Source organism: Lipotes vexillifer, unplaced genomic scaffold (assembly GCF_000442215.2).
Source record: "Lipotes vexillifer unplaced genomic scaffold, Lipotes_vexillifer_v1.1 scaffold1463, whole genome shotgun sequence".
In the NCBI taxonomy this organism is placed as follows: Eukaryota; Metazoa; Chordata; class Mammalia; order Artiodactyla; family Lipotidae; genus Lipotes; species Lipotes vexillifer.
The window spans coordinates 305,800-322,537 of NW_006778536.1; the positions used below are offsets into that span (position 1 = coordinate 305,800).

A 16,738-nucleotide genomic window follows, 5' to 3' on the forward strand; every position below is an offset into this window, starting at 1 on the left:
AAAGGCTTTGGCGCACCCTGCCAGCCTAGCCTGTGGAGGGTCTGGTTCTCCTGCGCTCAGCCTGCGACCTCACCAGGTTCTGAGTTCACCGAACCAGTGGTAACACGACGGCCTGCCCTCCGAACTTAGAGAAGTCAAGAACATAAACTGCAGGAGCCATGCCATAACATAAACCCCGCAAGGAAAGACACACTCAAACACAACCACCTCCTGGTTTCCAAAGTTTATTAAAAATCAAAGAATAGAAAAACTTTACATAAAAATATGTCAATTTTAGTTTCCACATTGTAGTCCACACACACAAAAAATCGAAACATGATATCCTGTTGTCAGGCCCGCGGCATGTGGCCACAGGCGGCCGGGCCAATTCATTGGTTCACCGTGACGGGGCTGGAGCCTGGCGCCCGGGTCAGGGACTGAGGGTCCCGAGGCACACCCAAGGGTGCTCCCACGGTCCCCCGCAGTCCCCCGCAGCGTTTCCTTGGAGGAGGGTTACAGTCAATATTGCTAATGCGTAGAGATTAGTACAGGCCTACGGATCAGTTTTTATAAATATTTCTTTATCAATAGGTTCACGATTTAAATATCTTTAAATACTTTTGATAACCTCCGATCATCAAGAACTGCAGACAAAGTGTGCTACTCGGCTCTGGGTGCCTCCCAGGGAGCCCTGCAGGTGCGGCTGGCCGCTCTCAACGCACGGGGGCCAGTCCTGCTTCCAGGGGGCCCGCAGATGCAGTGAAGCTCTCTACACTCAGACCCCACTTGAGGACGCTCCGCTTCTACATGTCACTGGGGTCACGGCAGTAAGCTTCTCGTCCCAACCTTCTCTGCTAGTGGACTTCAAAGACCATCCCACCTGTAGCGTCAGCAGGGCCAGGACTCCCATTTTAAAAATGGGAGTCGGACGACCTAGAAGAGGCACCTAACTCCCAGGACACCTGTGGTGCTCCAAAAACTCAGAGTGAGGCAGGATGGGTATATTAGTGTTCAAAAATGGGTAACAAAGACAGTGGCTGTCATGGCAGAATACACTTGCATAGTATACCTGTATGCTTCTCGAGTCGGGCGCCAGCCGCTCCGGGGCCCGACACTGGGCTGTGCTCTCCTGTGATGTGTTAAAAACCCCTCCACAGCGCACTGAGCAGCTCAAGTGCTTCTCCTATATTTGCTCTTAACAGAACGAATGCATACTGCTACAGATTCCACAATGGAATCAACATAATTCCTTTCTCCACATTCCTAAAACTGGGTACCATTGTCCGTGACGCTGTTCACCAGACCCATCATTTACAGGCTATGTTACTAAAACTGAGGCATTTCAAAGTTCACATTTGCTTAAGATTTCATAATGTGACAACCTTTTCTCCCCATAGAAAGTTATACACTCTGGCACTCTAAATGCTGGGTCTGTTGTCTAGTTTAAAAGAACCAAACCCAAAACATTAAAACTCCACGGTCAGAGCAAGACAACAGACAGGCTGGACGGCAGAGCCGGCGGGCAGCTGGTCAGAAGGCTTCGGAGCCAAACCCCTTCGGAAACCCGCTGGGGGGGCAGGTGAGGGGGAGACTCAGCTCCTTCACCACGAACTGAGAGGCCTCACGTCTGACCAAAAGAAGGAACATAAAAATAAACCCCAAGCCCCTCGTTCGCGGTGTTCGTAACAACGCTCATCAGACAACCAGCCGACAGGATGAACCCAACTTAGAAAATGCAACTCGGGAAAGGATCTAAGCTCGTTTAAAAAAATTCCCTTCTCCCTTAAATATAACTTATGTGAAAATATGAAATTAAATAAAAAATATCTGAGTTATTGCACAAATCATAAATTTCCAATATTTACATAGAAAAACAGTTCTGAAATTTGAAACAAAATGTGAGGGCAGTAAAACAAGGATGACCTCCCAACAAATAACGGGGTTCGATCTCCGTTGCTCTGACGACGTGGAATGAAGTACCAACGCAAAGGACAGACACGGTACCGAGAAAGGCCAAGGCCCTGTCCGTCCCCGCAGTTCCCGGTCCAGACCTGCTCCAGCACTGCAGGGAGACTCCTGGGAAGGCAGAAGGCAGCGTCCACGTCCAGTAAGGCTCCACAGACGAGCACGGGAGCTGTTCTTCAGGACGGACATGGCCACCGCACAAGGAACATGCAGGGCGAGCAGCCGAGGGCGCCGGGGGCCCGGCTGGCGTGCTGGGTGCTGGTCTCAGGTCCCGGGGGCGCCGAGGCCACCCGGCTCCAGTCTAGGAGGTGTGGGCCGGGTGGCGCCACCAGGAGTATTATCTGCTGAGACTGACGGGCAGGCTGTCCCTCGTGTGTGTGTGTTTTCTCCTCCTCCAGCCGGCGCGGTTATACTGGTGGTGCCCCCGGTTGCCCACGGGAGGCCGCACCCCTCCGCTGCCCACCGCGCTGTAGCTGCCGCCTTGGCCGTGGCTGTGGGAGCCCTTCATGGACAGTTTCATGCCGCTGTGCTGCTGAGGGGACCGAGAGGGACACAGGGTTGGAGGCCAGCCTAGACAGGGCCCACATGGAGACCCGCCGCCTCCGTGGGCTGGGAGCCCGAGCGAGCAGGAGACACGACCCCGCTGGGGGGTCTGAAGGGTGGCAGGCCCGCGGGGAGGGCTGCAGGCTGCGCACGGTGGCCCGCTGCACGTGTGCACGTGACCCCAGACGCAACGGGACCGACAGCGAGCCTCCGCTCACGCCTCACAGGGACTCCTGTCGCTACCTCCAGACACAGAGAACTACCCTTACCCCAGAGCTTCGGCAACACAAGAACTGTGGGCCTGTTTCAAACCACACGTGTTCGTATCCAAATACGTCTGGAACCTCACTTCTAGCTGCTTCTACGTGTCCACAGAGATAAGAGGGTCCCTCTCACTTTCTCCCCCAGACTTTGACCACGACATTCTGGAAACACACGAGCAGGTTCCATGTCAGCGGGGTGTGTGCAGGCTGCTCCCAGGCCGCCAAGCCCCACGCACAGCAGACCAGGGAAGACACGGCTGGTCTCAGAAAGATTTCAGAGCAAAACCAGCAAAAGGGAGTTAAGAAGGAAAGCCAAAATGCTATTATTAAGGAAGAGCGCTTTTGCCCTCTGCAAAGTTGTAATTTCATCCTGAGTGTTTCTAACAGATCAGCGTAGCAAGCCAGGTAGCGACAGGATGGATAAATCCAGGAAGGAACGTTCTATTACTTAACTCTAAATGAAAAAGATAAGCAGGACTCGGTGACATAGGTCCAAAGAGCCGACCCTCAGGGGTCAAAATTTACTGGCAAATGTGATTAGACAAGCAACAGAGAGCGCTGACCAGCGCAGAGGTGGACAAGCGCTGTCAGCCTGGGCGCATCGGCCTTTGGGCCTCGCACCCCAACCCCCATGCCTGGACACGGTCACGGTTCTTTCCAACATCCTGGTGCCTTAACAACGACCTGTCTTCCTGATACCAAGTTTCTAATGTGTGGGATCTGGACTTAGAGCAGCCACAGGGCAATGGACAAACGCATTCACAGGGACCACCCCGCCCTGGTCACTAGAAAACCAATCGCACGCAGGCCCTGCCAGGCCCTCTGCCCAGGGCACCCACGGCAAAGAACAGGGAGGGAGTGAAACTGGGAAGACGACACTGCTCACGGGTGAGATCGCTCCGGGTTTCATCATCTGCTTCTTGAAAACCAAAGTTCTTTTAGCGTGTAAATTAACAGAAAAATGGGAAATCGAAATATTCTTCGCTTCAAACATAATTTTTATGCTAACAAATTCAACAGAAAAAAAGAGATGCATGATGAATTAAACTATACGAAATTTTAAAATAATTTCTTAACATTGTAAAGTTTTGTTTGTTACAAGGGGAAGCAAACATGAAGCTGAATGATCAGAGAAGAAAATCAAAGAATCTCTACGGAATTCCCCCTCTGGTGGAGAGAGCATTAAGCACTGGGCTATCACAAACCTGCTTGATGGGAGGGAGCCCAGCACCCGGGCGGACAGGACCCGTACCTTGTGATACAGGTGAGGGCTGGAGAGCGCGGTGGGTGGCGCAGACGGGACGGCCGGGGAAGACACGTGGTGGACAGCTTTCAGCGCTGGAGCTCCTTCGATGCCCGCTGGTCTACAGGGCACGGGGGCCACCCCAAGCGTTGGTGGAGGTATAGTAAACCTGGTCTGGGAGAGAATGAGCGGAGACATCCGTGAGGCACCAACGCAACACAGGCTAAACCAGCCCATTCTTACCATGGGCGCCGACGAGGGTGCCATTTGCAAACAGGCTCCTTAGCTTGTGCCCGACCTTATTTTGAATCAGACACATTCTATACTCTGAAACAGCAACGACGATGTGAAGTATGTCCAGTCACCCAAGTTGTGAGGTTTTAATAGTCACTGAAGACCAAACAATTCAAAAACATTACAGTCATCAAAATACCTGTCCCCCCTGGTCTCCGGAAAGAGCCCTCAGCAAGGCAGATGACAGGCATGAGGCTGGCCTGAGCGAAGGCACGCAGACGGGGTGGCCACCCTCCCCGCTCTCGCCAGAGTCCCCAATGCTTCCGTCTTTGCATCACCGGCCCGTCACAGGGCAGAGGTGCTGGCGGGAGCCCCTCTACTCACTTTCAACAACCTCAGTGCTCTCGTCTTAGAAGTGGATGCATTTGCCCCAAAGACCTCTGGAGAGTGACCATGGCCACCAGGGCAGCAGCTGCAGCAGGAGCTGGGGCCTCAGGGGTGCGCTCGGGGGCTGCAGGGCACACACAGTGCCCCTTCCTCACACCTCCTCCCCCCACACCCCGGGGCCTGAGCACACCCGCGACCTCTCCTCCATGGGGGCTCTGCGCCCCCAGGGGCACAGCTTCGCGGCCCCAGCTCTAAGTCCCCATTGAACCCCAAGCGGGCAGGGGAGACTGTACACGTGAGGTTTTCAAGTGGGATTTCCCTTAGTTACCCCACTGGAAGTAATGTTTGAAGTTTGGGAATACAATGAGAAAGTGGGCTTTGAGCCTCGTCTTAAAACTTGAATGACCTTAGCTTCTGCCTCACTCACTGTCCGTGCGGGTGACAGATGGCACCCGGCACAGCCTGTGGCCCTGACCGTCCCCCCCGACATCCCCAGCATCCTGGAGGGAGAGCACGGGCAGCACAGATCGGCACACAGCTCTCGAGGGAGCTGAGCCCAAGGAAAGGTTAGAGCCAAGTTCATCATTTGTGGCAGAGTTTACTTTCACAGCACAGGCACCTGCCTCTTCATTTCACGCTTACGCAGCAACTGAAGGTTTCTGGGGGTGCTATGCTGATGGCCGCCACCACGCATCCTGGGCCCACTGCCCTCAGTCCCCGCAGCCTGAGGCGTGTCCCGAGAATGCCCTGCCTGGATGGAGAGCCAAGCAACGCAGAGGAACTCGGCAATACACTGACACGCATCTGCATTGCTTTACACTCAGATTATACCCCACACAGTAGAAACGGGTTCTACTTTAGCAGTCAGTTAACGTGACGGGTTTTATATACGTGTAAGTGATGTATATTTGGGAAGTAGGTACAAATTTAAAATATTTAAAATTAACTTTCACACTCTAATTTTGTCTAAACTTTTTAAAAGAGGACATATTCAAATAGAAAAAAAACCTATAAATACTGCCTAATGGATAACGTGGAGAAGTCAAAGTTTATATCAAAACTTAGTAAGAGTGTAAACACTGAGAATCTGGGGCAGAGCAAGGACAGTGTCCGTCTCTGCCCAGGGACGGCAGCGGAGTCCCTCTCAGCACGGCCCCAGGGCGGTGGCCTCACGCTTGCAGAAAAGTCACCTCGGTGCCCGGGAACCAAGAGTCCCCTCACTGCAAACACAGGGCCTGGCGGCCTCAACTGCACAGACGTCCCTCGAACAATAATTACATCCTATCCACCCACAGAAGATGAGAATTTCCTACAAGACAGAAGTGGACCTTCCAAAGACTTTTAAAGTTGCTTCTCTAAGTTCTACCATATCAGCCAGTCCTACAGCGCAGGCAGCAGCTGGGAGCTGGTCCCGGGGCCGTCACCAGCCACGTACCTGGGTGTTAGTTGCCATGACCAGCGTCCTGGGCGTGGCCGACTGAGGTCTGCCGCTCGGCACGGGCAGGGTGGCGGGCAGGCTGGCCGGCAGAGGGGCAGGTGCCTGGAGGCTGAACTGGCGCACGCTGGGCGTTGGGCAGGGGGGCGTGTCCGAATCCTGGGGGTGACAAAAGGACGGCTGCACCCGAGGCCCGTGCCCCTCACATCGACGGGAGTGGGCAAGGGTGAGCCCCCAGGGTCCTGGGATGCGGGCAGCCCCAGTCTGCCCAGGTCTCCAAGTCATAAGACCTGGGCAGAACGTAACTGAAGAACGTAAAGGAGATGCAGGAGACGCCCAGACTGCAAGGTCTCATCTCCCAGTAAGTGGGTGAGACACGACCCACGGCAGCCATGCTGTGCGGGCCCACCACTCCCGAGGGGCCACGTGCCCACCACCTGAGGCTCTCGGCACAGCGGGGACCGCTGGGCGCACACGCGGGGTGGCCTCAGGCACACAGAGCAAGCGATAAAGCTAGGAGGGCAGAGTTTAAACTCACTGCTGCGGGCGTTTTCCACACACACACGCCCCCAGCTGACACACTCACGATGTCGCTTCCGGAGAGCGAGGACACAGAGGAGGCAGATGAGCCGGAGGACAGGAGCTGGGGGCTGGGCAGGGACAGGGCCAGGCGTGGGCCGCAGGGCGACTCGGGGTCCCGGCGCGGAGGCTGCTCCCCCTCGCACGCGCCCGCCCGCTCAGTGGTCTTAATCCTGTCGTCTGTGGAGGGAAGACAGAGCTGTCACGCACCTCAGCCCGAGGGCCCCGCCGCGCCTTAAACGCTGCTCAGGTGCCTGACAAACCGCATTTCTAATTTACTTCGTTTTGATTAATTTTTAAAATTACACTTCAGTTACTGGAGAACATTTAAATAGGCCTGGAACAACGTGGATGTACGGTTTCATCTGGAAATTGCACAAACCCTGATCACGATGTGCTCTAGGTATAAAAACACACTAGATTTCAAGGATGCAGTACCGAAAAAAAAATCTAACTCTGTATATTGACTACCTGTTCAAATGTTAATATTCTGAACACTAGAAGTTGAATAAACTATATTCTCAAAATTAATTTCACCTGCTTCTTTCCACACTGGCAATGCAGTTACTAGGAGCTTTAGAACTGCCATGTGTGGCACGCACGTTACTACTACTGGACAGCACTGGCCTAACCCTAACAGTTTTAAATGAAACTCTCACAGAAAGCGAGGTGCCCCTGGAGCGAACAGTTTACCACCAAGGGACAAAGAGACACTGCTGCACCGACGGGTCAGGCGGCACAGCAACGGCCCTGGGCTGGCCTCTCACCGGGGTCTGGTGGCGCGTGGGCCCGGCCGCCCCACTTCTCCTTGATCCACGCCCGGTAGTCGATCACCTCCTGGGTCACCTTGATGATCCTCCCTAAGGTGCTGCAGCAGGAGGACACGGGCAGTCAACAGTCCTTCCCAGCAGCTACTTTACATTTTAACACAGAACCTCACTAAGCGAAAGGCAGGCAAAGAGCTGAAATAATTTTACAAATCTGTATGACTTCCGGGGTTTGAGCCCAAACACACTTTGCAATCACAGTACAGAAAAAGCGGGTGCTCTTAGGCAGAAATCCTTGGACCTACGTCTATCTACAAAAGACCGCTGAAGCCCGGGGCCAAGTAGGGAAGCCCGCCCTCCCCAGCCCCAGTGACCACAGGGGTCCCGTTTCCCAGCGCTCGGGTGAGACAGCGAGAGCCCAGCACAGGCCCAAAGCTCTGCCTGCAAACGCTGAGTGGACGGAGGCCGCAGAGCCCTGTGCCACCACCGCTGGGGCCAGGCCTCAGAGGCCACTGTCTCCATCACCTGCTGAGGATGGAGGTGGCGGTCCTGCTGCGGTGACCACTGGTGGCCATCACCTCAGCCTCCCTCTCAACTCCCCTCTCCCCACCCCCACTCCCCCCCGCCAAGTCCCTCCACCTCCACCACAGTAGCAGCACCTGGGCTCAGAAAGAAGTACTGCTCATCGCCAATCAAAGCATTACACCACGAGAGTGCACACTCAAAACGGGGAATGGGGGACAAGTGTGCAGGAAGGGGCCAGGGCGGGGGCGGACGTGTCCCTCGGAGCTGAGCACCCACATTTTGAAGACGGCCTGAGAAAAAGCACCACGTGCCACAGCTTTAAAAGCCAGAAATGAGCTCCCCAAAACTAAAACACCCTGAGAAAATGTTAACTCCCTAAATAAAAAATTTTCCACCCTTGACCACGATGACCATCCTGAACTCCTGAAAGGCCTTCCTTTACCAGTATTTCCCAGTTCTCCCAAGATAGGGTGGCACACCCGTCAACAAACGACAGAGGCCAGGGCGCCGGTGCTGCAGAGGCTGCGGCACCCAGGAAGGGGCTACCTTTCGGAATCTCTGTTGGGATAGGACCTGGCGAGCGGCGACACAGCGTGGCTGAGAACGATGTAGGCGTAGTCGAACACCTGCTTCACTTGCATGGCCCCGTAGGAGCTCCGGCCCACGTCGTTCCCTGAAACAGAAAGGTTGCCGTGGGAGCTGCTACCCAGCCGTGTGGTCCTCTCGCGTGAGCCTTTCCCACACAGGCCTCCAGCCCTGAAACACCCTCCAGACCCCCCAGCACAGCCGGATCGGGCGCCAGGAAGTGCACAGCGCCCACCGCCGTGGGCAGCTGGGGGCGTTGCAGCCCGAGGGCCCCTCTCACCATCAGATCAGGATCCATGTCTGTTAAAGGAGCCGTCATTCATGGAGACAGAGTGACAGCTTCTCAAACGGTAGGGTCGCCCCCCAGATGGCAGGAAGCGCAATGGAGCCAAGGCACAACCTTAACCAGACAGCCAGGGCCTGCCTAAGAGGACAGGTCAGCCTGAGCCCCGCACCTGTCAGCACTGAGGGGGCCTGAAGGAGCAAACCCTCGAGGACAGAAGGTGCCAGGCCGAACTCTCGGGTGGACAGCAAATAAAGACGAAGCCGCCACTGAAGTCAGCAAGAGCCACAGGCAAGGAGCTGACTTTTGTTAAGAACGGCAGGGTTTCCAATTTTAATTTTTACACGTAACTCGCTCTTCACAATTCAGGTGAGGGTGTTTTTTAGGAGACATATCCTTAAGTACTGGAATTGTCTCCTTTCCAGGTTTAATAATAATGTAACCCAGTAACTGTGTGGGTTTCCATTTTTTAGTTATATTTCAGCAAACACTGAAGACCAAGGAATTGCCTGCCATTTAACTGAGCCAAACAGACAAACCGGTGAGAGAAACCTGTCCTACTGGGCTGAGGGATAAGCACTTGTGTGGACCACAGTGTTTACAGACCACAGAGGAGAGTCTTTCAAAAGGTTTTTAAGAAATAAATTTCATACCCCAGAAGCCACAAAACAAAACAGAAATCATAAATTTGAGGATGCTGGAAAACATATACAGGAGCAAAACAATAAAAAATACAGACACAAGAGACAAAAGTACAGCATGTCGACAAAGAAAGCCTTCCCTGACCCACAGGGTCACTTACAAAGTCAGTGAGGACAGGCCAGCAGACAGATGCACAAAGCACATGAGCTCACAAAAAGTAACACAAAGGGCAGTGTACCTGGAGCTAACAATCTCCACCACCCTTCCTGTCACTTGTCTGTCACTGACTTTATCACCAACAGTAAGAACACTGTGTCACCTAATAAATGCTCGATAAACATTTTGTGCAATTGACAGTAACCATGTGTTTAACCTCACTCATCATTAAAGAACTGTAAGGTACGTGACAACGTGTACTGCACGGTCTCATCAGATCAGCAAAGATTTAAAAGACGGTCACCAAAGGTGTGGGTGTAAAGCACCATAACCTGCCTCGGGGTCTTCAAGGAGGAAGCCCTTACAACGAACACTCCCCATGCACAGAGGAAAAGGGTCTCGCGTGCGTTGTTTAAATAAAATGACAAGCTGCAGTCTGTTGGTATTATGTGACGCCATTCAATTAATAAGGAGGCAACAATCAATGTTAATATCCACGTATGGAAAACTGGAGAAAAACACATCAAAAGGGAGGGGATTATGGCATACTTCACTTTTCTATGTGACAAACTTCTGGGAAGCAGATGGTTTATGATGGATACGTAACACTTTTCTATTCAGAAAAAATAATTTTTTTTTCTTAATTCTCACTTTCTACGTTCTTCTGATTACAGAAAGTAAACAAAGTTGCAACTTTACAGTACGTTAATTAAAAGCATTAAGAACGAATTCTGAACGTGCCACCATTAACTCTGTTAGTACAGCAGGAACCTACATCAGATCACATACCCTGGGCTCAGTGTGTGTGTATGTGTGTGTTGCGGGGGGCGGGGGCCTGTGGATGCCCCTCCACACCTGGCTGGCGCGCGATGCCTCCATGCTGGGGCGAGTGCAAAGCGAGGGTCCTTACCAGGCAGCAAGGGGTCCTCAATGCACAGCATCGACGGCCTGTACCCGCTGGTCATGGCTTTCATGATCTCCTCTTTGGCGATATAGGCACCTCCTTCTTTTATTCTAATACCAGTTTTCAAGTAATTAAAATTTCTTCCGTAGAGTTCAAAAAATTCTACAAGAAGCATTCCAAGGTTTTCATCAGCTCTCCGGGCATCAATTCTTGGATGCAACTGTAAAAGCAAGGCATCCACGGTTTGTACGGATTCTGGTCACTCCCTAGGGACAGCTGCGCGAGGTGGCATCGGCTAGCTAGCCAAGGACGCACACAGTCAGTGGCCCTCGCTTGCGCACCAGCACCGTGAGGACACTCGCAGAGGCAGCCAGGAGGCACCAACAGAGCCTGGATATCTTTTGCCAATCAAGAGTGCTCAAAAGAAATAAAAGCTTCTCATCTGAATTTTTTAATTATACTTTAATTCTTTGAAATTTGTAACCCATATAGCTACCTCCTACACAGATGTCTGATGAACCGCAAATTCCCAAACACTGATAAATAAGTGGACCATATTCTGCACAATTTAGAGTCACCTAGATGGTGGAGGTACTTTCACAGATTCTAATCTCAATTCCATTATTCTGAAATACAACCAACAGGGGGCAGTGTGAGACTGAACAGTACCACAGGGCAACGTGAAATGGTTAATGTTAACCGTGTATGGTAGTCAGCACCGCATCCTGATATTTACAGCAAACTCACATCCCTGCCGGGGCATACGGGTGCGCGTCAGCCTCAGCTCCACACCACGCTTTCTTGAAGCAGGTAATGGATTTATTCTAAAACTCCAAGCCCCTGTCTACTGACCCCACCCAAGTGTCACTAATTTAAGAGGCTCACGAATGTGAGCAACAGGGACCTGCACTGCCCACTGTGACGGCCATGAGCCGTTATGTATTTATATTTAAACGAATTAAAACAAACAAATTAAACATTCAGTTTGCTGGTCTGCTATAGCCACACTGCCAGCACCCCGTAAGCACACACGGCCATGCTGCTGGACCGAGCAGACAGCACTGCCCTCACACAGCAAGTCACACTGGACAGCAGCAATCAAGAAAAGGACGGTCAAGTCCAAAAGAACATAAAAGTCCGAGTCCTGGCAGAAGCACAAGGGCTGAAAATGTTTATAACACAGGGCTCCTCCAGGAAATACGGTTTCTAAAGCCTGCAGGTGTTTTCAGGGTTCAGAAGACCTTACAAAGGCACAATGCTGCATTCTTACTTTTGCCTTACCTTCTCCCTTCCTTATTTTCCTGGCCTTAGTCAAAAATCATCCAGCTGAGAGCCCACCAGGGGCAAGGCTGGGCCTCCTGACCTCAATGAGCCGTGAAATGAACACAGACGCTACAGCAGTCACAGCTTTGAGGCAGGGCAGGGGACAGCGGCAACCCCGCCCCGGCCAGGTGCGGCCTCCATGGTCACTTCAGACGGGGAGCCCAGGACCACAGAAGTGGGCAGTGGTCTGTTACAAGGCTATTGGAAGAGTTTCAATCAGGAAAACGGGAGGAGATAAATTAAGTGCACAATGTTGTGCTCTGTTCAAAATAATGTCCGGGGCTTCCCTAGCGGCGCAGTGGTTGAGAGTCCGCCTGCCGATGCAGGGGACACGGGTTCGTGACCCAATCCGGGAAGATCCCACATGCTGTGGAGCGGCTGGGCCCGTGAGCCGTGGCCGCTGAGCCTGCGCGTCCGGAGACTGTGCTCCGCAACGGAGAGGCCACAACAGTGAGAGGTCCGCGTACCGCAAAAAAAAAAAAATAATGTCCAAAAACTCGGGAAGAATGGCTACAAGGGCAGCATCTCCGAGGTGAAAGGGGAGGCCAAGGAGAGGCCACAACAGTGAGAGGTCCGCGTACCGCAAAAAAAAAAAAATAATGTCCAAAAACTCGGGAAGAATGGCTACAAGGGCAGCATCTCCGAGGTGAAAGGGGAGGCCAAGGCTGTGTCATTAGAACGGTAAGAAAATGGGCGCGGAACTCCATTTTCACTGTTCTTACAGCACCTCTGCAAAAACACGCCAAGGAAATCAACATGGTGAAAGGTGCTGTGACCAGCAATCCTACTGTCAGCTGTACTAATGACACTGAGAAAAATGACCAAATTCTGGACATAAAACCACAAATGCAAACCTGCTGATAAACATGGAGGACGGTGCTGTGCAGCTAGAACACAGGCGCAGTCCTTCATTCCAGTAAATGTAAACGGGGCAATTCATGTCTCCGTTAATTTAGAGAAAATGTGTCTAAAAAGTAGTATAAGTATAGTTTATCACTGCATCACAGCATTTAATACTTAGGGAGGTTCTCTCTTGATTGATTTTTCCATGATACTGAACAAAATAAGGGCAACAGATAATTAAAGACAAAATACTGACTTTTTCATCACTCAGAAAAAAAAGCCCTCCAGTATTTTTTTACCTTCTGTGGTAGCCAACTATTTTTCTGAGATAAATTTTGCAGTATAAATCACAGTCAAGAACCGAGAAAGATACTGTTTCACTGTCCCTCAAGGCATGAAATTTTTCTAAATATAAAGAGTGTTTCTTCAAGGTTAGATCGATATACACCCAACTGACAGAACGAGATAAGCCCTCCCTCCAACAGTTAAATCGGATACAAAAATAAGCTACGAAGGAGCAAAGGAAATAGTATTGATCAAAACAGAGTTTTATGATGAAGACTAGAAGTCAATTTCTACCACACCAAACAGAATACCGAAGGGACAGCAAGGAGCTGGGACCCATGAAGCAGCCGGTAAGAGCGTCAAGGAAGGGCACTCCCACGGAAGCCTCAGGGTCAGGGGTTCTCAAGAGAAAGCACACTCACCTGCAGAAAGCTGATGGCCATTAAAATTAGGCTGTACGAGCTAATTCCACCTGTAAAAACTTCATTCAGGTCCCTCTGCAGGAGGAACTGTTTCAGTACTAAAATCAAGTAAGGCAGCAATGAATATTTCTGCAAATTCCAAAAGAAAAACATCATCTGGTTAGATTCTGTAGCTTTGAAGACTTCTCACACAGCAAATTCCACATGGCAGACAGGAAGCTCCCTTCATCCTCTTGCCTCTCGTAAGGCTCGAGGCCAATCATCCTCACACCATAGGGGCCTGAGAATGAATTATGTGAGGGGCTTGTCAGAGCCCCGCTGGGGGCCCCCCCAGGTTACGGCTCAGCAGGGGTGAGGTGGGGAGCCTACATGGAGACCCCAAGCCCAGTGGGGCTGGGGAGGGAATAAGCCTCTCCTCCCAGCATCTCCCCGCTCGCCGGTGCCCAGCGCAGCACTCTGCAGGCGGGTGTGTGGCAGTGAGCAAACGCCAGCACTCAGAAGCACACGTGAGAGGGGCAAGGGGGGCAGCAGGAGGCCAGCAGAAGGCAGCATCGCCAAACGCAGGGCAAAGGGTGGAGGGCAGAAGGGCTGAGAAGGGGGTGGAGGGATGTGGAAGCTCCTGCTGCTTTTCCTGCTCTGCTGGGGTAGAAATGACCCTTCAGACAAGCGGGATGGTGCAGAGGGAAGGGGGAGCATGTGGTCCCGAAACTGTGGGCAGAGGCAGGGTCCAGATGATGGGGCTGGGGTCGCCTCACCACCTCCACGGCAACAGGAGGGAAGGACTCTCCATTTAACTGCACCACACCCCTGGTCAGAGTCCAGTGAATGCATCCCATCCTTAGGCACTGAGACCACCCAAAGTAAGCAAATCTACATACACTCCACTGTGATGTACTCAACCTGCAATCAGGCACGCTGAGCTACAGGGATGGTCATTTTGTAATAACTAGAAAGAATATTTCAGCAAAGTGCTCTAAAATAATGCTCAAGTATATGAAATGGTTAGCCAAGGAAGGCAAATCTGCAAAATAGCTCTGTAGTTTTGAAGTGTTTCTAGAAATAGTACTGTAGGATAAATTCAACTGCTACAGTCTTTGTCATTAAAGATTATCACCCCCTGGTTTTTACTGTGCTAACTTGCTGAGACAGCACCTTCATGTAATTCTTGATGAACTCTGCTGCCCGGACCCCGGTCTCCATGTTAAAGCTGATGTCGACTTTAACTTCCGTCTCCTGGTCTGTGAGTTTTATTATCGGTACCTGCAAGGATTTAATTGTGCTTTAGAAAACAGAAAATTGTGCTTTAATAGGCAACGTTTTCCACGGTCAGGCATCAGGTGTTTCCCAAGTTGTACAGAGGGTTTTTCTCTTTGTACACAGAAGGGGCTTAGAGATCATGAACCCCAGATTGTAAAGATGAGAAGAAAAGGGACTTTCCCAGCATCAACCCCATGAGCCCTCAAGGCCGCCCCCTGCATCCGACAACAGCTAGCTAGCGCTCATCTCTGCCCGGCCCTGCCGGCCTGACCCGGCGCCTCACTGGTGACCGAGCATCAACCACGGGCTCTCTGCAGGACCTGTGCTACCCAAGCCTGCCTACCGCGAGGGGAAGCCAGCTAAGGCCCTGTCCCCCCATGAGGGCCTGGGGATGGGAGGAGCTTTTGGTCCCCAAATCACATTTGCTAGAATTTCTGAAAGCATTCAAAGTAACTTCAAAGCCGTTTTTTAAATTATATTTTGTACTGATATTGTTTTTCCAAACAACTCTACTGTGGGTTTTCATTCTTTAAGACAATTTAACTTAAAAACAATTTTTTTCCCTGAAAATCAAGTAAAAGGCTATTCTGTAAATGCTCTCAGTAACAAGAATCATGACCAAAAGGCACCCAAAACTGGCCTCATAAAAGCTGCCCAATCAACCATTCAGACCACACCTGCCCCACACAAAACTCTGTTCTTCCAGAAAAAAAGGCAGCCTCTAAGGAATAAAAAAGGACATTCCCTCCACCAAAACAATCGGGGTCTCACGAAAGGTTTAAAATGTCTGGAAGTCAACAGAGGAACATGCTCTTCAGTGCACACCTGCTCTGGGCTCTAAAACATATACACCTGGGAGCAAAGTGCCCAGGACACGTGTGAGAGGGACAGGCCAGCAGGTGGTGACAGTCTCTCCTGGAGATCACCTCCACCACCAGGCAGGGCGAGGTCCAAGGAGGCAGAGGAAACAAAACACGTTCCCAAAGAACAGATCCAAACTGCTTCAGAAGGAGCCCATGGTCAAGGGCCCACGCTTCCTGGACGTGGTAAACTCCTCAGGAGCCAGCATCTTCCCCGGCACCTCTGGACACAGCTATGAAGCCTCTTCTACACGCACGGACTTTTCTCCCCAAATCACTCCTGGCACCCTCCTGCCTTACACACACACATACACACACACACACACACTCTCTCTCTCTCTCACACACACACACTCTCATACTCTGTCACACACACACACACAAACACACTCTCACACAAACACACACTCACACTCTCTCTCACTCTCACTCTCTCTCTCTCTCTCTCTCTCTCTCTCTCTCTCTCCTCACACACACACACTCTCATACTCTGTCACACACACACACACAAACACACTCTCACACAAACACACACTCACACTCTCTCTCTCTCTCTCTCTCTCTCTCTCTCTCTCTCTCTCTCTCTCTCTCTCCCCCCCTCTCCCCCCAACTCTCTCCCCCTTGCTCATGTGTTGAAGCCCCAGATTCTGGAGATTAGTAGTAACACTGCAATACTTATTTTCTGATGGTTGTTCAAAATAGACCAGTTTTCACCTTAAACACAGCTCTCACACTAGGCTCAGAGCCCGTGATGAGATGCCGGTGAGGCTGCCCGGCAGAGAGGGCTGCCTGGCAACAGCTGACGCTTGTGGAAAAGCGCAGGTGGACCCTGCTCCTCGGCCTACGACGGGCCTCCAGCAGCTGAGGAGTTGTGTGACAGCAATGAGGCCACCTGACCACGCAGCTCCTGAAGCATCTATTCAGCACATGGTCTGTCCTCCAGAAAGTTCTGGAACCCAGGGCAATCAGGCTGAGCCTCCTCAGCTGCTCTACACCTAAACAAGGACACCTGGTCAGAGACCGCCGGCCACCCACCGTGCACTGTCGAGGGGCCAATGCAACGGGACAAACGGCAGAGCCACAGAAGGGCAGAGCCGAGACTCTGATAACCCGCACACAACAGGCAGGTAACACGGAGCTCCTGAGCTGTCAGCGGCCCTGGACTAGGGTGAACCTGGGCCCGTGCTTCCAAAGCTGCCTCATCTTCCATCTTTTCGCGAGAGAAGCACAGTTTTCACACGTGTACAGTTTTGGAACG

The 16,738-nt window shown here is 51.9% G+C and overlaps 1 protein-coding gene across 2 annotated transcripts in view; it reads right to left on the reverse strand.

Moving 5' to 3' along the window:
- Positions 1-206: 206 nt before the first annotated feature.
- TENT4A (terminal nucleotidyltransferase 4A) overlaps positions 207-16,738 on the reverse strand; it is a 43,229-nt gene continuing 26,697 nt past the window's right edge. Inside the window, exons 5-13 of one of the 2 annotated variants that reach the window (XM_007451652.1) lie at positions 14,516-14,623; positions 13,364-13,492; positions 10,497-10,710; positions 8,467-8,593; positions 7,396-7,496; positions 6,636-6,808; positions 6,050-6,208; positions 4,003-4,167; positions 207-2,473 (exon numbers count right to left, since the gene is read on the reverse strand). In XM_007451652.1, coding sequence (XP_007451714.1) covers positions 2,282-2,473; positions 4,003-4,167; positions 6,050-6,208; positions 6,636-6,808; positions 7,396-7,496; positions 8,467-8,593; positions 10,497-10,710; positions 13,364-13,492; positions 14,516-14,623 — 1,368 coding nt within the window. In that variant the 3' untranslated portion in view covers positions 207-2,281. Of the gene's footprint in view, positions 2,477-4,002; positions 4,168-6,049; positions 6,209-6,635; positions 6,809-7,395; positions 7,497-8,466; positions 8,594-10,496; positions 10,711-13,363; positions 13,493-14,515; positions 14,624-16,738 lie in introns of both variants that reach the window. The other variant, XM_007451651.1, reaches the window with a different exon arrangement.